General features: G+C 38.5%; 1 protein-coding gene across 13 annotated transcripts in view; it reads left to right on the plus strand.

Annotated features, from left to right (window-relative positions):
• The window catches only part of MECOM (MDS1 and EVI1 complex locus), a 656,396-nt gene that overhangs the window by 599,064 nt on the left and 29,986 nt on the right, over positions 1-27,346 (plus strand). For 7 of the 13 annotated variants that reach the window (XM_024995577.2, XM_024995595.2, XM_024995585.2 and 4 more), the window contains 6 exons: positions 3,703-3,805; positions 7,256-7,472; positions 14,554-14,701; positions 15,977-16,133; positions 20,422-21,778; positions 25,178-25,265. In XM_024995577.2, coding sequence (XP_024851345.2) covers positions 3,703-3,805; positions 7,256-7,472; positions 14,554-14,701; positions 15,977-16,133; positions 20,422-21,778; positions 25,178-25,265 — 2,070 coding nt within the window. Of the gene's footprint in view, positions 1-1,053; positions 1,676-3,702; positions 3,806-7,255; positions 7,473-14,553; positions 14,702-15,976; positions 16,134-20,421; positions 21,779-25,177; positions 25,266-27,346 lie in introns of those variants that run through there. The other 6 variants (XM_024995579.2, XM_024995590.2, XM_024995599.2 and 3 more) reach the window with 3 other exon arrangements.

Genomic DNA, 27,346 nt, shown 5'->3' on the forward strand with positions numbered 1-27,346 from the left:
TCTTTCTTTAGACTGTAAGGCCCTATTCCTCTATTTTTTACCTTATAATGGGAGGAGTTGTTTCCCTTCTTAAAGAGCATTCTGAGAGAGACCCAGCAAAATAATAAATCAACAACCCTTTTATATCCATTCCAACTTTTTCTAAGTGTTTGAGACTTTTGAGCCCCTCTTTAAATACTTGCGTTGAATTCATCATAGAATCCCAGATCCAGGACATTTTTATTTTGGTTCCAGATAGCTTTTTCCATAAAACCCCCTGATGGAAGAGACCTGTTAACTCTTTTATGGAATTTTAACAGAGGAATTGATTCCCTTCCATTTTTCTCAAACACAAAACACAGAGAGGCTATGTTAGTAATGTCTCTGCTCCTGGTGCCTAATTCGGATGACCTATAGTTCATAGGGCTGCAATATAGTCGAAGTTTTGAGAATATACTGATTTTAAAGATGTTATAATTATATTTTTATAAGCGTGGTCGAGCATACAACCTGCAGGAGAAACTGCCTAAAGCACTTAGGTTTTTAATTATATTTTTTATTTGCCTAAAGACCTATTTTATAACATAAAAACATAGATGTGATATCTTATTTTCTGAAAGGCTTGATTCCACCAACATTACATTCCATTTTTCCCCCACATAATTGTTTTGAGGCAACAAATTGTCATTATGTTTTCATTTAAACTGCTCCTCTCACTTCTCAAATGCCTGTTGGTATATTATTATTGCTAGGACATAAACCAACTTTATATGTGGACATCTCTGAATTCAAGTATTCAAATTATACTTTGGGGCCACTGTAATTATAAGAGGAAAGACATAATTTTACTTAAGTCTCTTTAAGATCTAAAGACATGAGATATGATGAAATGGCAAGTGGTAGCTACACCTTGAAAAAAAGCCCTGGATTTCTAAGGGTGGTAGATGGGATTTCAAGCACATTCTTATATGATATGAGGAAGCATGCCCAGAATCTGCCCTCATTAGGTCGGGCTCTTGCCAGGTCTTTTCAAACCTCAGTTTCATGAGCACCATAAAAATTCACTTAAAATCGAAAAGAACACCCTGAAGTTAAAACCCACGCTGCCTAGCCTTGCCTTTTGTGGCCTGGAATGTCACCTTTTACCTCCAGTAAATAAAGCCAAAATCAACACTCTTCCATGTCTTTTATTTTTTATGCACTCAATATTCTTCGCGTGACAATCTGGACACTTAAAGGGAAATTACAGTAGTGATCTATGTCCCAGCAAAGAGAATTGTCTTTCTAATATATAGTTACAATGTATCCATCACTTTCTTTTGTTTCTTGGACTGTTCACATTGGATTGAATAAATCTAAAATGGAATTAAAAGAGACATGATAAATAGTGGACGCCAAAGAAGTAATGATATCATAATACTTTCTTCCAGTGATCTGGCGTGTGTGTCTCTGCAGCATTCCCCAGCACAGACAATTGTACCATTTTACGGTCTTGCGGGATATTGTCTCTTTAACCTCACTGTTTCCGAGAAGCCACCGAAAAGTTCTAATATGTCACAATTCAAATGTCAACATGTTGTTGGAAAGGAAGCTAATAAGTTAAACCTTTGAGAGATGCCAAAAGAAGAGGTGATTCAAACTGTTGAGAGAAGTCCATTGTTTTCTAAGGGGAACTAGGACTCTAGAATGAATCAAGGTACTAACAAGCATGTAACTGGAAGGGTTAGAGAGAAAAAAAGAAAATGAACACATTTTTTTTTTAAACCTGGTAACTTTTTGAGCAGTCTATTCCTCTCAGTGTACTTCCAAAGAAAGCAAAATATAAATGTTACGGTTAATAAGATACAAACTATAAATTCTCTGGTTTTTATAGAATCAGCACATAACAAGGAGTTATTTTCCTAAGATAGTCTGGATTCTATCTATGGATAGAGATAAAGAATCTTAGGTCATATCATATTAGAGGAACATTTTAGGTCGTATTATATTAGAGGAACATTTTACGTTTGGCATTATTTTCTGTAAACCAGCTTCATATGGTTAAATTACTGTTGCGTGACAAAAAATGATTCTATTTTGACAGGAAAGAAACTAAGCAGAAAATACTCCTCATTGAGTTATTTTTTGAATTTAACACAGTTTTGTACTCTGGCCTTTTTAAAGAAAAATAAACAATTGGAGTTTAGAGCCACCTACTGGAATGAGGAGGCACGTACTTTTGTTTAATGTCCTCTGCTTTTCAAAAGATAAACAAATAAATATAATTAAAGTTTTGCACATTTCTCTTGATCTCATAAGACATTAAATTACTCAGCTTTTCTCAGTTTGAACTATTAAGTGATCCTGCAAGAAACCACAGTTAGAGCAAAGTTTTCTCAAAATAGATCCTTCCCTTTTCTTAGCAGGGTATGCCAATTCGTGTTATGTGATTTTTCACCCTGTTGCATTGAGACTGAGCAGAATTGAATCCCTAGTTTTGTTGCTGTTATTATTACTCTTGGTGGAATTTGTACGTGTGTATGTGTCTGTATGTGAATGTAATTATTCTCATTTAAGAATTTTTGTTTAATACATACTCTTAGAATTAAAAATTAAAACCTTTTGTGTTAAAATGAAAAAGCACCTTAAACATTTTCATGAGTAAGTCATTTTTATATTGAGATATAATTGATATATCCATTATATTAGTTTCAGGTATGCAACATAATGATTTGATGTTTATATATGTTGCAAATCAGAAGTAAATGCCTTTAAAATGAAGAAAGCCTGAAGCCTGGACAAGTAAATTGGGCAATGACTTACCTAAGGTCACTGAGCTGGTCAGGGAAAAGGTAGGCAGCTCTTGGAAATTATAGGTCAGGATTTTTTCCATAATTGCCACACTGCTTTTAGTCAGTCATTAATGGATTTATTCAACCCTTCCTCTCATCAACATTTTGTGTGAAAGTAAGAGGAATAAGCACCACCCCCAAACCCTGGTAAAAGAATCGATTGAAAGCATAATGCTTGCTTTCAAAGAGTGGGATCAGGAGCTGGGTCATGAAGGCAGGTCCTGGATCTGTGAGTATCACTTTTGATTGATAAAAGAGGGATGCAATGTTTAAAAAAAGAAACACTCTCTTTTAAAACTATGTGTTTTTTTTTTTTTTTTCCAGATCTTTTCATGATTCTTTATGTTGGGTCCCTCCAGACTGTTGCCTTAAAAGCACCTTGTTGAGAAAGTGCTACTTTTGAGAACATGTTCAAGAAGGGGCAGTAACTCTGCCCCTGCCAGCCTTTGCCCAGCCACAGCTGGATAATGCAGGGCACAGGCAACAATCAGTTGTGCATGGTTGACCAGAGTAAGGAATTCAGAGAAGGGATCATCTTTTCTCTGGTGATTTCTTCATGTCTCTTAAACATTGTCATAAATAAATGTTTAAATTCTTGGTTAAACATTTCACAAGGTAAATGTGACACAGCAAGCCTTGCATTTAGAAAATTTGACTTGTGAAGTGGGAGTTGGAAAAAGATTTGTGAATTGGCATGAGAGTCCCAGCTTTCCGTTTGTCAGCAGAGGGCTAATTTTCAGTGTATAAAACAGGAAGTCATAGTTCTTTTGATGAAAATTAAAAGGAATATTTTGTTAAAATATGGGAAAATGAACAGTTATCTTAGTGTGTATCTTGCCCTTTCTTAACATTCACTTCTCTTTCTCTTTCCTACGTTCGTTGTCTTTTGAAGATATTTTATAGAGTAGTCGCAGACATTGCACCAGGAGAGGAGCTCCTGCTGTTCATGAAGAGTGAAGACTATTCCCATGAAACTATGGCACCAGATATCCACGGTTAGTACCACTCACGCCGCCCTCTGCAGCACCCTTATTTGGAGACTGTGATGGAGCCTGTCAAAGGATCCATCGCGCTTGGTGTTTGTCCGTTTCCCTGGCTAGTCATTGTCAGCTTTAACAAATTCTGTCCCCTAGAGTGGCTATTTCTTAGTGTGACACCTGGCTAATATTACAGTGAAGCTAAAGTAAGCAGAGGTCTTTTCTGAAATGGAGGACAAAGGAATTTTGAATATCTGGATTGAGACATCACATACGTAAGCCTTTTATCAATGCCTTAGACTCTGGTGAGAGTACTTTCATGCTACAAAAGACATTTCAGGGAGCGTGGTTTGGGGCTTTTGAAAATCTAACAGTTGTTCCTCCCACTTAATATTCTATTACTGGAAAAAAATATTTCTGCTTGAGTAAAATCCTAGCCAGCATGATCACATGGGAGGCAGCTGTAGGGTAGGGAAAAAGTACAGATGAGGAAATTTTAGAGTCAGAGGAATTTGTATTTGTCAGGGACCCATTCTAAATCAAAGAAGGAGGCATAAAAAGGAATTTTGATGATTAGCGATGTATATTCAGATGAGAGTAAAAGGAAATTTTATTTGTATTGGTTTGTATTATTGGGATGAGCATTTAATATTTTTTTCTTTCCTGTTTCTCTCTCCTAATACAGTAGGACTTTATTCAGCATAATCTAGTAGTGTCTTTAGAGTGTTTCATAGTTGGAAGGATCAGTAGGAAGGGGTACCCATCCCAGCTTACCTGAGAGGTCGGTTTGGGGCTGGCTCCACTTCCCATCTGTCTGGCATTGCCAACAGGAGAACCTTAGCTTCAGCTTCTGCATCTCCTGTGAAGAAGCTACCACCATTGGCTGACTCCTTACTTGAACATTTTTTACTTTGGCTAAGCTGCATTCTGCCTCTTTGTAAATTTATACCAGTTGTATTTCAGGGAGCCTTTTGGAAATTGTTTTCTTCTTAAAAAACTATAACAAGTAAGTGGTTTCAGAAACCCAGACTTGTCAACTAGCCTGGTAGAGTTGGAGCCTGAATGGGGAACCTGACCCAGTGGAAAAGGGCTCTGACAACAAGCACTGCTTAGATGATAAAAATGAATATAATTTGGGCTTTCTCTGGTATGAGGAAACTTTAATCAGTGAATGTTTGCTCTCAAAAGCTTTTCAAATAATTATTTTTTGAAATATAAATACTTAGTGTACTATTCTGAAAAGTATAAACAGAGGTGACTGTTTTTCTTTTAGGGCTACTTTTCATAAATTACCTGTGTTTACAATACTCTTGAACACATCCATTGCTTTTTATTTTCAATGTGTCATATCCATATCCATACTTACACCGGATACATTATATAATGTCTATAATGTTTAAATGGTGATTTCTATTTCATACTCCTAGGAGTTAATGTTTCTTAGGAAAGAGAAAATAAAATACATGCTTTGTACACATACTGAATGCTAGATAGTATAGGCTCTTCATTGTCCTCTGTAGTCTTTTAGACATAGAGCAAACTTTAAGAAAGATCTTATTTCCATTATACAGATAGGGAAACAAGGCCACATAAGACTACATAAATTGTCTAGAAAGTGGTAGAGTCAGCATTCAAACCAAGGTCTTGCCATCTCTAAATCCTATGCCTTTTCATGTATTATGTGGCCTGGAGGTTGTTTGTGTTCAGACTGCTGGCTGAGATCCTAAAGTTAGATCTTAAACATGTGAATAGTGTCACAAACTATAAGAAATATTTCCATTACCTAGTTGATGTTATTGAGAAACCCGTCTTACAGCTGAGGTGATTTATTTTTGAACACCTCCCTCTTGTTTAACCAAGTCCAAAACTGACAAACCCCACTGAATCTACATACTAATTTCTTTACCTTTCGGGCCCCTGTGTTATTGGTTTAGTTTAATCTAAACCAGTATTGTGGTGGATTACAGCAATGATGACCCATGTGATCTTGCTGCTTGGCTTCTCAGGCTGCAGTGGGGTGTTCCGTCTTTCAGTGGCTTTCTGTACCCTTCTTAGCAGGGACCTAAAAAGCCCCTAGTAACCTGCTACCCCCGCTAACTTCATTTCCCACTCCTCCCCTACATGCGTCCTATAAACCTGTCACACTTTACTACAGCTTTGCCTTTCTATGAGCCTACATTTTTTTTTTTTTTTGCTCTTTCTTGCCTTCTTCATTGGTCCATGCTATTTCCTCCCTCAACCTGCTCCACTCAGCTGAGTTTTCCTCATTACAAAGTCTTTTCTAAACCTCTGTCCCCCAGGATGGATGGATTTGGCACATTCCTCTGGGCTCCCTTAGTTCCTATGCATGGATCTGTCATAAAATGTATCACACTATTTGTTCTCATGTGTATCCCCTTGGCTTACTTATGTATCCCTTCCCTAGCAAAACGCCTCACATCCGGTAGGTGACTAAAACATTCCCTCAAAGACATTCAGTCAATGAGTAACTGGCTATGGGTCCCGGCTGTAGGTCTGCAGCACGGATTGTGTATCCTGTTGTGCATTGTCCTCTGTGTCTTTCAGCATTGTGAGCTGTTTGCAGGACTTCTGTGATTGCGTGGGTGTGATCAGTGCATAGCATTTATAGCCTCCTGAGTGGGCTAAAAGCTATGCCAGTGGAAAGAACAGAAACAATGCTGTCGCTACCTGACACTCTATCACCTTGTTATCTCTAGCCTCCCACTATTACCATTTATTTATCTTACTGATTTAAAGTGCAAATTCATGATATGTTGGCTCTTTAGCAAAGCCATGCCAATTAGCACAGACCCGGGGGGAACATAAATGAGCCCGGAAAAGTGTTAAAATCATGCCATGTTCCATTATAAGAAATGATGAACGTTAAAGCATTTCCAAGTTTATTGATGTTAGCCAGGCTTAAGTAAGGCTCAGACAGGGACTCTTCTATGTCCCCTACAGGTAACATGGCACTGTGAGAAGGGTATGGGACAGAACAGTTCAAAGTTTGACATAACTACTCAGCTCTATAATTCTTGATTTGTTACTGAACTTGCTGAGCTTCAGTACTCTCATCGGAAAGTTGGGAAACAAATCTGATATGTAATTCCTCACGGTCAAGTTTTAGGACAATCAATTATCCATGAACAGGTTTGAGGTCATAATGATGCTCGGTAAACGGTCATTATGACTTTATATATCCTGAGAATATTAAAACCTGGAAGAGTTTCATCATAAAGTTTTATCTGATAAGAAGACTATTGGGGCTCCCCAGTGATCACTTCTGTTACAATTCTAGGCTCTGTGCTGGCTTCTCTACATTTATTATTTCTAATCCATGTTAAAATGGGAGTGGTGCAAAGGACAACCCAATAATTTCTATTATGTCTTTCATAAGTCGATAAGAACTGGTTTGTGGCAGTGCTTCCTGATCGCCTAGTTCTGATAACACCTGAATTATTTTCGCAGAAGAACGGCAGTACCGCTGTGAGGACTGTGACCAGCTCTTTGAGTCCAAGGCCGAGCTAGCAGACCACCAGAAGTTCCCATGCAGCACTCCCCATTCGGCTTTCTCAATGGTAGAAGACGACTTCCAACAAAAGCTCGAGACTGAAAATGATCTCCGAGAGATACATGCGATTCAGGAGTGTAAGGAATGTGACCAAGTGTTTCCCGACTTGCAAAGGTTAGACATGGCATGCTCCACTACCAGAACGTGTTTGTTTGCTCTGAAGTAAAACGTTGTTTATGCTGAATTTTCAGAATTGGTGCAGATGGGAAATTTGGAACAACAATGAGCTGGAAAAATGTATTAGTCACAGGTTTGGAAGTCATTTTCCCCAGTAAATTCTCACCTGTAAAATGTTTGCAGTGAAGTTGGAATTACTTATTTTGATGCCAGAGAGAAGATAATATGTTTATTATTATTATTTATGGAATGTAATTGGCAGCTGAAAGTTTAACATTAGAGTAAAACGTAACTTATTGGATGAGTCAAGAGTAGAGGAGGCAACAGTGGTGCTGATTAATCTAATTATATATACTGAACAGTAAAGCTACTTTCTAGAAACATTTAGATGATAAAAAAGAAACTTCTGATACTTAAGGAAAGCTAGATGGTCTTTTGATAGGTCACTGTAATCTGTGGATTTAACTTCTACTATTTATCTAAATTGCACATATAAAAGAATAACAGAAACATGCCCAGTGAAGAAAATGTTGAATTGTCTTAAAGGGAAGAAAAAAATAAACAAGATCTAAATGAAATAATTCTTTGATACGTATTTTTAACAAAACAAATCACATTTCAATGACATATTAACTTTTTATAGCCCTGTGAATTTAATTCAGGAACAATTGTTTTGTTTTGTTTTGTTTTCTATTAAAGAAAACAACAACCCTTGTTGTTTAGTCACTAAGTCATGTCCAATTCTTTATGACCCCATAGACTGTAGCCTGCCAGACTCCTCTGGCTATAAGGATTTCCCAGGCAAGAATACTGGAGTGGGTTGCCATTTCCTTCTTTTTCTCAGGTGATCTCCCCAACCCAGGGACTGAACCCAGGTCTCCGGCATTGCAGGCAGATTCTTTACTGACTGAACCACCAGGGAAGCCCATATTTTGCAAACCATATTGATAACTACACTGCAACATGATCTTTCAGATCAGAGAGGTATTTAGTGTTAGTCACTCAGTTGTGTCTGACTCTTTGTGACTCCATGGACTGTAGTCCACCAGTCTCCTCTGTCCAAGAATACCAGAGTGGGTTGCCATGCCCTTCTCCAGGGGATCTTCCCGACCCAGGGATCGAACCCAGGCTTCCCACATTTTGGACAGATTCTTTACCATTTGAGCTACTGGGAAGTATATTTAACCAGTGGGTAAGTTGTATGTTTGTTCCTACCTAATGGTTTTTGCCTTGCTCCACAAGCAGTTTTAATAATTGTATTCATTACTTTGCTTTTAAATCTGGGACCCATAACCAGGATTTCAAGTGGACATGACATCGTAGTATTTAAATGGCTATGGGAGTACATCAGCTAGCTTTACTCAAGGCTGTGAATTGCTCACAGTCTGTTTTGGACCTTCCACCTCTTTCACTGTGCTTTCTTTCCTTAGTGCCCCCCTTCCTCCTTCTCCTTTCCCCTCTGTTGATTGCCCTGCATCTCTCTTTTTATAGGAAAGGATTTCATATGGTAGTCATTCATTTTAATTCATTGATGACCAAAAAAGCATCAAGTATAAACCTATTCCTTGAGGAGACTGAGTCAGAAGAATGAATCTCTAGCTTTGAAAATTCAGGCTTCATCTAGCTATTAGAGAGAAACCATTCAGGTGACTAAGAGGGCTTTCCCAATACCCTTTAAACTCATCTTTAGTACTTAACATAAACCCACATAGAGAATAAATCTGTTATATATGTTTGGCAAATCATGGATTTGTAATTTAAAAAATCACAGCACATCTCTTAAATATATTGTGTCCAAATTAAAAGCCAAAATGAAATCACTAAATACCAACAGGTGAGAAAAGTATTTATACTGTAAAGCCATATCTGTGATGTCAGAGGGTAAGTTTATTTCCTTCTATTTTGTTATCAAAAGTATTGGACAACATTATAAAACAAAAACTGACATCCTCAACACTAAAATATTGTGTGTAGCAGTACTTCTTAGGTGGAGGAACCTTCTTACTCTGGGTGTAAGATTAAGCCTAAGTCAGTGCTACTTTATGCCAAAACCAACTGTCAATTTAGTTCCTTCAGTCAAACATTCAGTAGCAAACAATAAGGAAACCTAATTATCTGGCATTGGGTGAACTCTCAAAACTCACTTCTTGGTAGCTCAGTCAGATGGATATATCATGTCGCTGTGCAACCTGATACTGATCATCCAAGTGATAATTTGGGTTATATAATTTAGCCGGTGCAGAACCTACATGCCCTGAATATTTTCCACTTTACTGAATCTGATATTGTTGCTTTATATGTTAAGCAAATGAGAATTCCTTTCTTGACATGGTATATTATTCTGTTCTGTATCTTTTGTGTAAAATATTGAGAAAGGAATATATGCTAAGTTGCTTCAGCAACCCTTTGCAATGCTATGGACTATATAGCCCATCAGGCTTCTATGTCCATGGCAAGAATACTGGCAAGATTCTCAAGGCAAGAATACTGGAATGGGTTGCCATGCCCTCCTCCAGGGGAATCTTCCTAGCCCAGGGTTCAAACCAACATATCTTATGTCTCTTGCATTAGTAGGAGGTTTGTTTACCACTAGTGTCATCTGGGCAGCCCACCCTCTAAAACATGGGGGCAAGAAACAAAGGTTGATATGCATGCAAAAGATGGAAAGAACTCAGAAGGCTAAGCCAAGCTCTATAAATTGGGGTAAAATTCTTTGAAAAGTGAAGTTTCATTAATGACTGACTGGATACTTTTATGTTTATGAAAGGAGTGAAAATAAGCTTTTGTAAGAACCACTTGCCTTTTTCTTTTCTATCACTGATTAGCTGATAGCTGATAATGATCAGGGAGCAATATGGGTTTTAGGCTGGATTAGAAGAAACAAAGAAAAGAAAATTTGCCTTACTTTGCTATCATTTCCCCCTTTTGTGTTGTTTACTATCTATACTTCTTGTTTGTTTTTACATTTTTAATGTATTTTACTTGTATTTTTAATGTTTTTTATTGTGGTTAAGGGGCTTCCCAGGTGGCTCAGTGGTGAAAAAATCTACTTGCCAGTGCAGGAGATGCAGGAGACATGGATTTGATCCCTGGGTCGGGAAGATCCTCTGGAGAAGGAAATGGCAACCCACTCCAGTATTATTGCCTGAAAAATCTCATAGACAAAGGAGCCTGGCAGGCTACAGCCCAGAGGGTTGCCAAGAGTCAGAATCAACTGAGCATGCCCACATTGTAGTAAAAGTCACATCATATAAAACATGCTATTTTAACCATAGTTAACTGTACAGTTAAGTGGCACTAAGTACATTTCTACTGTTGTGTAACTCTCACCATCATCCCATCTCCTGAATTTTTCATCTTCTTAAACTGAAACTCTGTCCACATTAAACAATAATTTCCCATCCCTTCCTCCCACCCACCCACCACCTGGTCCCTGGCCCCTACCAATGTACATTTTGACTCTATGAATTTGACTGTTCTTGGTATCTTGCATAATTGATATCAAACAGTATTTGTCCGCCCCTAATGTATATTGCAGAGAAGGCAATGGCAACCCACTCCTGTACGCTTACCTGGAGACTCCCATGGACGGAGGGGCCAGGTGGGCTATACACAACTGAGCGACTTCACTTTCACGTTTCACTTTCATGTGTTGAAGAAGGAAATGGCAACCCACTCCAGCGTTCTTGCCTGGAGAATCCCAGGGACGGGGGAGCCTGGTGGGCTGCCGTCTATGGGGTCACACAGAGTCGGACACAACTGAAGTGACTTAGCAGCAGCAGCAGCATCAATGTATATTGGAATAGACTTTTAAGGTTAACTTAACATATGTCCTCCAGAGTGTACCATGCACTATACCTTTAAAAAATATCATACTCTTGGAGTTAGGAGACAGGAAAAATCTCAATGTACAGGGCATTCTTTTACCACTAGGTTCCAGAGTTTAAGATTTAAGAACATTGGAATACAATACATGTCATGAAATGACAGGCTGTGTTAGTTTGCTAAAGACAATAGTAAGAACAGCAATCACACAACGATTTTGGAAGATGTCCCTGACTCAATTCAATGTTAACTGCCATTGCTAATATCTTTCTGTTAACTCTCTGATTAACATTTCAGCTTGTGTAACAAACAGAGGATTACATATTGTAGATAAAGATAGGGCCATTCTTGTGACTCCACACACCTGTACTCTCCTGGTACTTTTTGTTCACAGAGATATCGCTGTTGGTGCTCAGATAAAATAGCATTACCAAGTTGACTGACTCATAGGGCAGGAAAAATAAGTTCATGTTCCAATATGAATAGAATTGGAAGGAGGAAACTGAGAAAGAGAAAAATATGGAAACGTGTTTCTAATTTGTCATGATATGAGAAAGGGCATTTCATTTTTTTTCACAAACACTGCCATGGACACAGTGTATACAGCCACTGGGTAACATATTCTAGGCATACACAAGTCTTACTTGATTCTCAAACCTAGAGTGTTCATCTCACAGAAAAATAAAACATGGGGAAGAAACAGTGCTTACATGTTTGATACTTTTTTTTAATACCTTTTTATTATGGAAGTTTTCAAATACCCACAAAGCTAGAGAGGATGGTAGTGTGTTCAGGTTCAGTAATTGTCACACAAGACCAGTCTTATCTTAGCTATACTCATTTTGGGTTATTGAAACAAATCCTGGACATTATGTCATTTTATTTATAAATAGCTCAGTGTGTGTCTGTGGAAAATATGTAAAACATAGGTTCACTTTAAAAATAGTGGTTCCTTATTACTATCAAATATTCAGTCAGTGAGCAAATTCCCCCCGTTATTTCATTGTTTTTAGAGTTTATTTTGCTTATATTAAGATCAAAATAAGGTCCATCACTGCAATTGGTTTGTGTCCTTCTTATTTCTTAATTTAAAGGTTTCCCCAATCAAAGTCAGTAAGTCCCTCTTTCTCATTATAGTTTATATATAGAAGAAATTCAGTGTTTTTTTCTGTAGCATTTCCTCCTGGCTGTATTCTACTAGTTATATCCCCTTGGTATTTTTTGGTCATCTTTATCCATCCGCTCTATTTCCTGTATACTCATAGTTACATCGCAAGCTGTGATCAGATTTAGGCTCAGTGTTTTAAGAGGAATACCTCATTGGTGCTATCATGTATTTCCATTAGGAGGCATATGATGGATTGCCTGGATTAATTAATTCTTTAGGTGCTGCAAAATGAATGTGTTCTAATCCCCCTGTTGTTTCAGTATTTACTATCTGGATTAATTCTATGCAGAGAAACTCCCCCTCCTTGATTATTTGCTCCCCCTGCAGTACAGTTCAGATAGGAAGGGCAAGATATGTGCATGAGTTTTCCCCTTTTCTTACTAGTTTTCAGAACAATGATTTGGCTTCTCAGCATCTTCACGGGGTAACTGGTGAGGTTTCATTTTTGTGTTTTTGAGTATTATTATCATTAAAAGGTGAGATCATTATTCTTAGTGATGCTTAGATTTCCCCATCTTTAGGCAACAGGTGTCTCTTCAGATTGGCAACCTAGTTTTTTTTTTGCCATGATCTGTAACTTTCTTGCTTTTTGCCATAACAAGATGTTGAAGCCCATCTTGTGCATTTCATGCATCAAGTTTGAAAAGGGCTATTTCTCTATGGAGTTCTGGTTACCTTACTTGAGAGTAGTATCCTAATGTGTCAGAGAAGGTGATGGCACCCCACTCCAGTACTCTTGCCTGGAAAATCCCATGGGCAGAGGAGCCTGGTGGGTTGCAGACCATGGGGTCGTGAAGAGTCGGACAGGACTGAGCGACTTCCCTTTCACTTTTCACTTTCATGCATTGGAGAAGGAAATGGCAACCCACTCCAGTATTCTTGCCTGGAGAATCCCAGGGATGGGGGAGCTTGGTGGGCTGCTGTCTATGGGGTCACACAGAGTCGAACACGACTGACGTGACTTAGCAGCAGCAGCAGCATCCTAATGTGTTATATGTGTGTATTTAATTAACAAAAATGTTGCCAGTATCTTCTGAATATCACAGATTACCCATTATCTTTAATACTTAATTTTCATTATATTCATGAAGATTTTGTATTCAAATTTTAGTGAGACAGGGAAACACTTGAGAAGGTAAAATATTTTAAGTTTTAAAACAGAGACGCTATACTTGTGGGAAAATTCTAACCCTGTTTTTCTTTGGCGGGACTGTACAAGTGCATCTGCTTACAGTGTGATATACTTTTCTTTCCTCACTATTTCATAGGCTGTATATGTATATATGACCTTAGGTTATAAGATACATACATACATATTCTCTCTAGGTAGTGTTTCCATCAGTGTCTATAGCTACTTCTATATTGTTGTTCAGTCGCCCAGTTGTGTCCCACTCTTTGCCACCCCATGAACTGCAGCACGCCAGGCCTCCCTGTCCTTCACCATCTCCCACAGTTTGCCCAAGTTCATGTCCATTGCATCGAAGATGCCATCCAACCTTATCTACGCACTTGTATATTTATTCATCGGTCCGTAAGCGACCATCTATTATATTGGTTGTATTAAGAAGTGGCTTGTTGAATAGTTCACTTACAGTTCACTTTCCCATTGGTAATATAGGTAGGAATAAAAGTGCCTTTGTCAATGTAGCAATTATATACGTTAGATAGGATAGCTTCCTGCATATTCTTAAGCAGTCTTTCAATGTTTTTGGTTTGAGTGTTTGTGTTTGAATTAAGTGGGTAACAGCAGTACGTGTTGCAGTTAGAATTGTGTAATGAATCCAGAACTGGACAAACAGCTAGTTGTTTATCATGCCCCTAAATTGGCACCTAATTCCTGCTAGCTGAATCAGATTTATTTTTTTAACAACAGGGGCACTTCTCTGTATTGCTGAGAGGCACAGTCCAGGGAATATAAAATGTACTTTTGTCTATTGCAAGCCTGTTTCCTCTGTTTCTTCCCTGCCTCAACTCCTTTCCCTCTGCTTTCTTTAATTGCCAGTTGGATTAGTAAGAAAATGACTTTCTGTTTATTAATGTGTTCTTAGTCACCATGTGCTGTTAAATCAATTATTCTCTTAACAGCTTGGAGAAACACATGTTGTCACATACTGAAGAGAGGGAATACAAGTGCGATCAGTGTCCCAAAGCATTTAACTGGAAGTCCAATTTAATTCGCCACCAGATGTCACATGACAGTGGAAAGCACTATGAATGTGAGAACTGCGCCAAGGTACAGTGAACTTGCAGACTGCTTGGCCTCTCTCTGTCGTCCTGCTCTCTCCTAATCCATCATTTGCTGCGATATGTAAAAGCAGGCCGTGAGAAGGGAAGCTATAAATATCTTGAGAAAAGTAGACTGAGTGTTGTATGCTGCAAGGCATTAGTACAGTGTACAAAAACACTTAGTGGGTACCCTTTTATTTTTGTAAGGGAGGAAGTAAGGCTTAATGGTAAGTTCCAGAACTAGGTGTCAGACATCCTTGGTAAATTCCTGGTTCCGCTACTGGCTTTCCAGAGTGGGGTTGTTTTATAGCTTTATGGAGAATGAACATTTTATCCCATGCACATTACTGATTTCTTCTAATAGCAATTTGTGTGGAGTTACATACAGTTTCTGAATGCCTAGTCAGAAAGAATGGGAGACTCCTATACTTGCAGATTTTTCCACCAAGTCCCCACTATAAATTATGACTTGGTTCTAATTAAAAGTGGAGTTCCTTAGTGACCTGGGCTGAACAATGTAAGAGCGAATTGAAAACACTTCACCTTGACCATTACTCTTAACTATGGGAACAGCAATTCACGTCATTAAATTTTCATGTTCCTCAATTAACTAAAAGATGTCCTGGTGTCATGAAAATTGATTTCTCTTTTCAAAAAATTTTCATGATATTTGAATATCTTTTCGTATGTGGAAATTGTGACATTTGACACTATCTTTAGACGTATTTTGCTTCCAGATGTGTGGGTAGCTTTTTGTTTACCCTATTTCCTTTTTTTGTTTGTTTGTTTTTTAGTACAATGTCCAAAGGAACCATTTTAGTTTAATGGTTACTTAATAAAACACAGTGTTAGAATTTAACCCCTAAGGGAACTCCTCGAGTAGATTTGGGACGCTTTAGGCAAAATCCATCCAGTTTTGTACATCTTTGTTTAAAGGATGGAAATAGTACACCATTTTAAATAATATCATGGCTTGTATTTTATTATTCAATTCCATTCACTCTAAATAGGATCAAGAAGACCTTGAAAATGCTTTAATAATGCCATTAATTATTTCGTTCAACTGATACTAATGGATACTTGTGCTAAGTCTACAGAGCTGAATAATTTACAGTCCTGACCCTCGAGAGGCTCACACTTTGGAAATATGACCTTCTTTTGGTCTTTGGGGAAAACAAACAAAAACTAAACAGACACACACAATCCCTTCTTGAGTCATTCCTGGTCTTCTTTCTTGTGTCCTAGAATTAAGTTTCTTGATTAATCAGTACTCATTTCCTAGCAGGTTTTCACGGACCCTAGCAACCTTCAGCGGCACATCCGCTCTCAGCATGTTGGTGCCCGGGCCCACGCGTGCCCCGAGTGTGGCAAAACGTTTGCCACTTCGTCGGGCCTCAAACAACACAAGCACATCCACAGCAGTGTGAAGCCCTTTATCTGTAAGTTTTCAACACTCCAGCCCCCTTTCCTGCATTTGTCTCTCATCCGAAAAGCTCTGTGACCAGGAGAGTGAGCCATGCGTGGCCCTGAATGAGGGGGCCTCTGCATTAGCAATTTACGGTCTCATCTAGTCAGGCTATTTTCTATGATGAGATAATCTTTTATAACCAGATCTGTGGTATTTTGCCTATGATCCCTGGGGTGTTTTCTTTTAGATGGGATCAGTAACAGGTAGAGAAAAGACACATTGTTAAATAATGTCAAGGAAGTCCCCCAGGTTGTGAGATTTGTTGTGTTGGAAATGTGTGTGGTTTGTAAAACAGCAAATCACAGATACACTAGACAAAATGAAGTGAGAAAAACCTGTTCTGGGTCAGAAAGAGCTAGAAGAACCTCATCTGGCAAGTAGGTTTAGGACTGTGTGTGTGGAGGGTGTGGGGAAGGGATAGGGGGAATAAAAGACCCTTTAATCTACCCTTTGTTGTTGATCATAGGTTGCAGATCAGTAGTTCTCAGTTACTTGAAAAGCAGAACACTTTTGCTTTGATGCTAGACATGCTGCGTCTCTAACCCCATGCACTCAAGCAAATTTACAGACAGTGTATTTTCAGGGAACAATCAATCTGACCACCTACCTAGACTGTCCCTGTAACCAAGGTCTTTGGGACAGGTCCACCTCAGCCCTCTTTTGCTTCTTCTCTTGTCCACCCGCCCCTGTTCTCTGTATTGTGCTGAAATGTTTCATATGGAAAATCAGTTGTTCTCAGTCCATCTGGGCAACAACTCTGGGCTTCTCCATGGCTCAGCGGGGCATATAAACACAGTGAGTCACTGAGCTGTGTTACAAACTTCAAGACAGGTTTTGGATCCAGATAAGCACAGGCCTGGATGAAGCATACTCAGGAGTTGGCAAATCCTCTGACTTGGGAATCCTTGCAAAACAGTTTTTCTGACAGCTACTTGATGGTTTGTAATAGGTATATGAGACACTACTACGGGACCTGATGGAAAAAAACCTAGTTTTCAGTGCCAACATGGAGATGCCAGAGACTAACACACCTCCTTTCTACCTTTGCACAGCTCTCTTTTGTGTTTCCAAGCCCCATGAGAGCTTTTCTTTCCCTTTCCAGCTTACGCTAGCATCCCGTTTTGCTCGTATGTTCTTCTGTTCCCTGGGTGGATTGAAAAGGACTAGCAGAGAAACAAAAGGGTGCTCTATTCTCTCTTGAGGAAGCTCTGTTGAAAGTCATGGGAAATAAAATATACAATGGAAATTTTAGACTTCTTGTCTCAAAAAGACATTCCTGACTCTAGGTCGTAATGCCCTAAAAATGTACTTACAGGTACTGCAGGCATACATAATTCATTTATTTCTGACTTTTCAGAAATACATTTTGATACATTTATGTTTTGGTGGGAAATAGAGAGGAATTGATCACACAAATTATCATCACCCATTTAATGCTTTCAATACTGTTTAAAAGTCAAAAAATAGAAATTCCTATCATCTAAGATTCTGGGATATGGAATTTTAATTGTGTTGAAGTCAAGTGTTTCACTTTAAAACACGATAGGGTATCCTTTCCCAATCAGATTGTGCAGACCTATTTCCCATGACTGTATTTTCAGTAATTATTGGTAAATTTAAATAGCAGATGGCATTCTTCAAATATAAAATCTGACAGAGGACCATAGGGTAATTATGAATAATAGCCATGTAATTTCAGAACAAAAGAGGAGTTGGTGTGGAGACTTTGGAGTGGAGGAGGTTCACCTAGAGTTGATATCTGTTTCTCACCAGAAGGCCACACACCACGCTTTACCCCCACTGGTGTGTTTATGGCAACTGTCTCTTGTTACAGTGTACCGCCAAGCTTGAGCCCAGAGTCACCAGCGCTAAGGTAATTACTCACTGCCTTTACAGAAACCTCCAGCCTTCCCAAATAGAAACCACATGCTCTAATAGGCTGAATATATTCAAAATACCTCTTAATTTGTTTAATAAGTAGAAACATTCAATGTTAACTGCTGGCTAATTCCTTATTACTGAGAAAATTACAGTACAACATAGACTTCAGCATCAGCTGAGCCCCTTACCTGCAGGCTTGGTGGTTTGTGGTGGGCCAGGCTTGGCCTTCAAGTGAGAAAAACAAAGCCTCTGCCGATGGAGACATCCCAGATTCTAAGTTCTGGAGACCTGATAGAAATACTGTTTGTCAGTGTGATAGAGCCTCCAACCAGAAAGTCAGATGCACCTTCTGTTACTCCCATATAGAGGAACTCTTGATTTTCTGAAACCTCTCTCGCTGTTAGGAAGAAGTGTAGAGAGCAATATTTCTTTGCCAAAATATTACAAACCTTTCAAAACCTTACACCTTGTTCGAACACCCATCGGGATATTTTCTCAATGACTTTTAATGGCCCAGAGGAGGGGTGTTACTTTCGTAATGAGTGCACGTTTAGAATTCCATCATTTTATTTACTATTTCTTGTTATTTCTCATAGCTGAATTAGTATAACTAGTGAAAGTCTCATGTTTCTACCCTCTAGTTCATATGGTTTTAATTATTATATCAAAGAATTTAAATAGTATGTGTATTTATTGTATATGATTAACTAGTGTATCTTTTTAAAGCACACTCTGTTGAATATTCCAGTAGAATGACTTGAAAACAAATAACTCACGTTTTCTCTTCCCGTTAAAATGCATGTTTTAGTCTCTACAATGTTATGAATCATCCCACAGCTGAAAGCTCCTGTAATGTTACTAAGCACAATTGATATGTGTAGCAATGCATTTTAATTGTTAGTAGTAAAAGAAATAGATATGGAATCACTTGGTACTTCCTGTTTGGTGGTGTGGGGGATAACTGAAGTTCCGGATGAATTTTGCATGACTGAAGGTTCATAAAATCTTCTTTGAATTTTTTTTTTCTAGTTGTTATTGTTTTGACTTAGGAGTTTAAAGGCAGTCATCACATGAAAGAAATAAATGTTGCGTTTTATCTTCAATTTGATTTCTTATATTTGTTTCAACAATTATTAACAAGGCATATCATGTTTCTGCATGGATTAACGTGAACAGAAGCATGAAAGTAAGGTCACACGTAAAGGGGACTCATCTTTAGTAAAGTAACGTAAAAATGTGATACTTGGGAAATGGATACTATAATCTTGCCGGACTGTGGAGTAAGTGGGATTCCTACATAGCAAAGGAGCTATTAAGGGTCAAGGAGTTTGATCTTAAAATATATTTAGATCTGTTCAGACATATATAAGAAAGAAGATGTTCTACCTTTTTGGCAAATTCTGGGGGAAGAGGGTTATTTCCAGCCGCACCCACTACTGAACCCTGACTGGATTCGAGCATTCCATGCACTCTCCCCTGCTTGTCGTAGCTGGCAGTACCGCATACGAGTCAAGCCCCAAGATAACCCGTGAAGATATGACAACAAGTGGACATGTTTCCCAAGGACGGGGTTTCATAAATGCAGGAAGGTTAGCACAACCACTGGTGTGAGGGGAAGTCGGAGGACGTGCTCATAGTTCATGGGAACCAGCAATGCAGGATGGGCTACATTCAATTTAGTTTCCTTTGCAGGCTTAAAATAGCGCCATTGTAAATTATGTCAGTCTTTCTCAAATCATGAAAATGATTGTTAAAAATGCCTCAGAATACACAATGTGCATTGTTGTGTGGCTTTGATGTGTGAATGATGAGAGCATATGATATAATACAAATTAAATAATGGTAGAGCAGTCACAGGCTTTTTCCCCGAGGGAAGAGGGAATAAAGGTGAAGTTTCTGGGGGAGGGGAAGGCTGTTTTCTTTTGTGTTGGTGCTTACAATATAGAAATCTATAAATGGTCTAAAATTTTAAAGGGATTCCTGTACTGTTTCATGTTTAGCAGATCTTAAGAATTTACGTTGTAAAGATTCTGCTGGTGTCGTCATTGGGTTGGGAAATCAGTGCATGCTGGAATTTGACTTTTTAATAAATATTTGAATACACAAATATGATGCAAAATATGATGTAGTGGGGGTGACAAATATTTATATATATTTATATGAAATATTTGTGCTGTCTCAAGACATTTGTCAGGTTGGATGCCTTGCTTTGGAATCTAGTGAAATGGGGTTTTCTGTGTTTGGAGCACCACTTTGGTGCCTCCAACGTCTTTTCCTGGCTTCCTAATTGAAATTTGGGGTAAACCACTTGTGATACTTGCTAAATTCAGAAGCAATTGCCATAAAGCCTGAGATTCTTTTTTGTTGTTTGCACACAGGTGAGGTCTGCCATAAATCCTATACTCAGTTTTCAAACCTTTGTCGTCATAAGCGCATGCATGCTGATTGCAGAACCCAAATCAAGTGCAAAGACTGTGGACAAATGTTCAGCACTACGTCTTCCTTAAATAAACACAGGAGGTTTTGTGAGGGCAAGAACCATTTTGCGGCAGGTGGATTTTTTGGCCAAGGCATTTCACTTCCTGGAACCCCAGCTATGGATAAAACGTCCATGGTTAATATGAGTCATGCCAACCCGGGCCTTGCTGACTATTTTGGCGCCAATAGGCATCCTGCTGGTCTTACCTTTCCAACAGCTCCTGGATTTTCTTTTAGCTTCCCTGGTCTGTTTCCTTCCGGCTTGTACCACAGGCCTCCTTTGATACCTGCTAGTTCTCCTGTTAAAGGACTGTCAAGTACTGAACAGACAAACAAAAGTCAAAGTCCCCTCATGACACATCCTCAGATACTGCCAGCTACACAGGATATTTTGAAGGCACTATCTAAACACCCACCTGTAGGGGACAATAAGCCAGTGGAGCTCCAGCCCGAGAGGTCCTCTGAAGAGAGGCCCCTTGAGAAAATCAGTGACCAGTCAGAGAGTAGTGACCTTGATGATGTCAGTACGCCAAGTGGCAGTGACCTGGAAACAACCTCGGGCTCTGATCTGGAAAGTGACATTGAAAGTGATAAAGAGAAATTTAAAGAAAATGGTAAAATGTTCAAAGACAAAGTAAGCCCTCTTCAGAATCTGGCTTCAATACATAATAAGAAAGAATACAGCAATCATTCCATTTTCTCACCATCTTTAGAGGAGCAGACTGCGGTGTCAGGAGCTGTGAATGATTCTATAAAGGCTATTGCTTCTATTGCTGAAAAATACTTTGGTTCAACAGGACTGGTGGGGCTGCAAGACAAAAAAGTTGGAGCTTTACCTTACCCTTCCATGTTTCCCCTCCCATTTTTTCCAGCATTCTCTCAATCAATGTACCCATTTCCTGATAGAGACTTGAGATCGTTACCTTTGAAAATGGAGCCCCAATCACCAAGTGAAGTAAAGAAACTGCAGAAGGGAAGCTCTGAGTCTCCCTTTGATCTCACCACTAAACGCAAGGACGAGAAGCCCTTAACCCCAGTACCTGCCAAGCCTTCAGCGACCCCGGCTGCAAGCCAAGACCAGCCCCTGGATCTAAGTATGGGCAGTAGGAGTAGAGCCAGTGGGACCAAGCTGACTGAGCCTCGTAAAAACCACGTGTTTGGGGAGAAGAAAGGAGGCAACATTGAACCAAGACCAGCATCCGATGGTTCCTTACAGCATGCTAGACCCACTCCTTTCTTTATGGACCCTATTTACAGGTAAGGGAGGTTGGGAGACCGCTAAGTGTGGACGGACAAACAAAAGGTGGTTTTTATACTCTAAAGTTACGACTTTTAACAAACCATTTTTTATTATTGTTATAAAACAGAGTAAAGTTGTTTGATCTGGTGAATTCATTTTTTATTCAGAAAGTCAACTCATTAGGTTTGGACTTATTTTTGGATGTCTCTGAATTTGGGGTTTTGGAATAGACCCATGGAGTTCTTTCCCTTGACAATAAATTTATTTTTAAACACATTTTTTTTTTAAGTGGAAAATATGGGAAAGCCATATTTAAAGCAAGTTGTCAAGTGGCGGAAGAATGAGGCTCCTGAAGGATTAATGCAAATATGTGTGGGTACTTAAATGGGTCAGGTTATTTGGAATGAAATGGGACAGGGTGAGAGTTTATTCTTTATTAAGCTACCAACACAGACCTTAATAAGTGCTGGTCCTATTCTGTTTCTAAGGAAATCTCTTAGAAGCCCCCTGTAAATGAAATATTGATCACAAAAATGCTTTGTAAATGATGTGAATGATCGGCTAAAAAACACATCTGTGTCTAATGCCTGCATTATTCAATTTCCTTTGCATCCAAAATTTTTTAGGGCGGGGAAATATATACTTAATAAAAAGGCTCTTAGGTCCAGTTCTCAGTTAACACTGGACCATTCAGAATGATTCAGTTGTTAAATACTAGTTTTCTTCAAAGTGTAGAAACAACAATAACAGTGCTTACGATATATTTTAAATATTACTGAGCATTTTCACATTTACTTTCTCATTCAAATCATGAACATTGTTAAGAGTTAATGGAAAATGTAGACAATTTTTTATTGGACTGATTTAAGCTGGCAGTATTTGATATTTTTGCCTAATTTTTTTTTTTAATCAGAAGACAGTTTTGTTCAATTTCTTCATTCACAGTATTTTTTTGAGCACCTATAACTTGGTAGGTACCAGAGCTGCAAAGCTTTTTCACTTCAAACTCTTTTTCTACCTTTATTACATAAGTTAACCAAGAAACCTTACCAGTTCATTAAGGACTACCCCTACTTGAACACGACAAGGGGCATAGGAAAGGACAAAACAAAAACGTCTCAAAGCCATCATTACCATGTTGAGCACTCCCCCACCCACCTCCCCGCCCACCCAGTGACTGTATTTTCCTTTATGTGGCAGTTCTTTTACAGAGAAAGAAAAAGAACGGAGGGAGGGACAGATCTTCCATATTTTGTGTGTAGCTTATATATTACACACAGTGAGTAAGGTTGTATTTCCCATTCAGTGATATGTCTCAGCCCTTTGGAAGATAATTTCTCAAGCTTTCTTTCTTCAGTTCAGTTCAGTTCAGTTCAGTCACTCAGTCGTGTCTGACTCTTTGTGACCCCATGAATTGCAGCACACCAGGCCTCCCTGTCCATCACCATCTCCCGGAGTTCACTCAAACTCACGTCCATCGAGTCGGTGATGCCATCCAGCCATCTCATCCTCTGTCGTCCCCTTCTCCTCCTGCCCCCAATCCCTCCCAGAATAAGAGTCTTTTCCAATGAGTCAACTCTTTGCATGAAGTGGCCAAAGTACTGGAGTTTCAGCTTTAGCATCATTCCTTCCAAGGAACACCCAGGGCTGATCTCCTTTAGAATGGACTGCTTGGATCTCCTTGCAGTCCAAGGGACTCTCAAGAGTCTTCTCTAACACCACACTTCAAAAGCATCAATTCTTCGGTGCTCAGCTTTCTTCACAGTCCAACTCTCACATCCATACATGACCACAGGAAAAACCATAGCCTTGACTAAACGGACCTTTGTTGGCAAAGTAATGTCTCTGCTTTTGAATATGCTATCTAGGTTGGTCATAACTTTTCTTCCAAGGAGTAAACGTCTTTTAATTTCATGGCCGCAGTCAGCATCTGCAGTGATTTTGGAGCCCCCCAAAATAAAGTCTGACACTGTTTCCACTGTTTCCTCATCTATTTCCCATGAAGTGATGGGACCGGATGCCATGATCTTTGTTTTCTGAATGTTGAGCTTTAAGCCAACTTTTTCACTCTCCTCTTTCACTCTCATCAAGAGGCTTTTTAGTTCCTCTTCACTTTCTGCCATAAGGGTGGTGTCATCTGCATATCTAACTTAGACCCTCCCAATGGCAATGAACTTCCAGTTCATCCGCATACCCCTTCCACTCTTCTCCGTCATCTCCCAGCCTTCCACCTGCTTAGTCTAATCTCAGTCTTCTCTCTGGTACAACAGTTTCACTTGTGGCTTTAGGCATCTCATTTCACCAAACTCATAAAAGACCTAAACCCAGTTTTAGTGTAAGACCCGGGTTGAAATCTCAGCTTTCTCATGTCTGAAAGTTTTCTTCATCCATAAAATGGGTATAAGGGCACTGATTTCAATAAGTGAAAGAGTATATGTAAAGCCTGACATATACGCAGCTTCAAGAAGTCGAAGCTGCTTCTGGGCTTCCCAGGTGGCGCTAGTGGTAAAGAGCCTGGCTGCCAATGCAGGAGGTGCAGGTGACCCGGCTTTCATCCCTGAGTCAGGAGGATTCCCCTGAAGGAGGGCACAGCAACCCACTCCATTATTCCTGTCTGGAGAATCCCAGGGACAGATGAGCCTGGCAGGCCACAGTCCGTAGGGTTGCAAAGAGTTGGACACAACTGAAGCGACTTAGCATAGAAGCTGCTTCTTTTCAGTTTGAAACTATTTTAAAAGTATACTTACTGAATATTTTTTAAAACGAAATCACCAACAGTTGGTGAAAGAAGTTAATTCAATCCACGATGTCATTTCCTATATGCTTAATAAAAAATAGAATGGCAAACACTTCTAAATTATCTTCAAAAAGTTCATTATCCTCTTCTGACCACCCCTCTTTCACCTACCCTATTTATCAGCAGCAGCGGCTAGCAGGGTGTGTAGTAGGCTTAGAAAGTCTCCTGCTGGGATTCATAAATGTGAAAAAATAGAATGATGATTTGTGGGAGCACCTTATTGATAGAAAATGACTTTAATTTTCAAAGTGAACCTTCTTCACCTGCTTTTGAAAAATCAGCCAGCATTTCTGTCTACATTAGCAATGGAAAGATACAAACTTGTGAGCGATGCCTCTGATTTCATGACTTCGTTTTTAACATTTCCTTCTCATTATTATTAGTGTTACTACTCATTCAATAGGATTTTTCCATTTTAAAAAGGACCTTCTTTCTTTGAGCACCTAGAAGTGCCACGAGTATTCTTCAAGAACTGAAACAGATGTCTTTATATTTTTATTAGTGTGCTTCCTGGCAACCTACCATTTGCTTTATTGTTAGCTGTTTTAAATGTCAGCGATTATGCAGGGATTGATCTGTGAGACTGATTCTTCTCCAAAATCTAATTTTAACCTTTCAGAGTAGAGAAAAGAAAACTAACTGACCCACTTGAAGCTTTAAAAGAGAAATACTTGAGGCCTTCTCCAGGATTCTTATTTCACCCACAAGTAAGTATTTTGAATTTGAGACTTCAAGCTTGTAAACTAACTTGTTGATCCTGAAAAAGCAGGTGCAATGAAATGAAAGAAATCTTGAGAACATTAGGATTTCCTATGACGCTGGTGTAGGAGAACACAGGAAATTCTAGCAGAATTAAAATCCAAACTTTTTAAAGAAAAAGTAGTCAGTATATATATATGTAAAAATAATATGGTTTCAGTGTTAAGTTATTCTCTATTAAGTACTTACTGAGCTAAAGCGTATTTTGGAGTGAGCAAAATTCAGTTAAGAAATTAAATATTGAAGTTGTCTTTCATGTTTAAAAATTTGCGATTTTAAGAAATGGATCACTGTGCAATTTGTCCCAAACTCACGAAGGTCATTTGTGTTCTTTTAGTGCTTAGATAAAAACAGGAAATGAGTCTACCTGACAAGTTATTACCATAGAGGGTGAAGGAATTTATCTAGAGACCACTGGGCATTCCAGCAAAGTTCTGTAATTGCAGAAGAATTCACCACAATACACAGAGCTATTTGCTGGATGGAGTTGTGTCCATTTATCAAAATATGTATAATTTCTCACTGCAAAGAAAATATAGAGCAGTGCTATTTAATTGGTTCATCTTTATGTCCCCACATTTTTGGTCATTAAAAAAAAACTAGTTTACATATCAATTAAAGTGTGGAGAATTATATTGAAAGAAGGAATATATAAACATCTCGAATCTGGTTTCTTAATGATGTATATATTTTTAATTTACTGATTATTAAGGGTACAAGCTCCTTATAGGCAATAAGCAATACTTTTATGAAACTGTTTGACAACAGAGTTAACTGATTTGTTCTGTTCCAATATATTCAAACCAAAACTTATGCTTCTCTGATAAAATCGGTGGAAAAGTCTATGCAAGCTATATTACAGAAAGCTATGAAACAATTAAATTTAATCATCTTGGAATATGACTCTTTATCCCACTCCTCACCCTCACCCTCTCTGCTACTGCTTCTTTCTTCATTTTTAAAAGTACTTTCCCAAATTCTGGACAATAAAGTATGAGGGCTGAAATACCATATTCTGGGTTGAGTGGAGAGATCTGTCATTGCTCAAAAATTCTCTCTGTTTTAACCTGAAACAATATATGATTTAGTATGAAAAGGGTTAGAAATATTCCAGTTAGTATTCATTTTGTGTAGAAAACTAAGGAATTTCTTAAATTATTTTATGGAAACCAAGTTCTAAAACAGTAAATGTTTATCAGGTACTTATTTTCTACATTTAGATTGATCTGAATTGCACTTGTTGGTCTCGTGGGCTAATAAACTTGAGCATAAAATGCATTTTTGTGTCAGATATTATACAAAACGTGTATCTCTCTTGATAACTTTCTAATTAAATGCTTATAAGGATACTATAGTTATCCTTATAACTGTAATTAAAATATATTAAATTTCATTACAGTTTTAATTACAATAAATCAATCTATTTTATATTCTATCTTTAAAATCTAGTAACTAATCATTTCAGAATCAAGTGCTGTGGGTACGTAGTTTAAGGGAGGAAAAAAAAAAAAAAAGCCAGGATTCAGTGTCTTTGAGTGACTCAGTCAACCTGGCTTTTAGTTTCCTTGCTTATTTGATGAAGGAGTGGGCATAAGGTCCCTATCTTCTGTGAAATTCAAAGATTTCTAGCTAGCTGAGGCAAATTTACTGGTTCAGAAAATGGGGAGTTTTGTCTACTAACATCTTTACATATGCATGTAGCTGTTGTAAATGTAGTATATGCATATTTTTAATCAAATGATATAAGAAAATCTGCTATGTTTTAATATTCTCAAAATTGACAAAGGATAGCAAAAGATGAGGCATGTGTATAGAGCTTGGGAATATAGCAATCACCCACTCAGATCACTGAAAAAGTACCTATGGGAGCACAGTGGTAGAGGGTGTCCTTCCCACACCAGAATGTCATGTCTTGTTATATGAGACTAACTATTGCTGCATGTTACTGTAAGAATAGTACCCAATAGTGATCAGTAAAATATTTAACACATCATATGTCATAAATACTGATCAATCAGAATGGGCTCCT

Source organism: Bos taurus, chromosome 1 (assembly GCF_002263795.3).
Source record: "Bos taurus isolate L1 Dominette 01449 registration number 42190680 breed Hereford chromosome 1, ARS-UCD2.0, whole genome shotgun sequence".
Classification (NCBI taxonomy): domain Eukaryota; kingdom Metazoa; phylum Chordata; class Mammalia; order Artiodactyla; family Bovidae; genus Bos; species Bos taurus.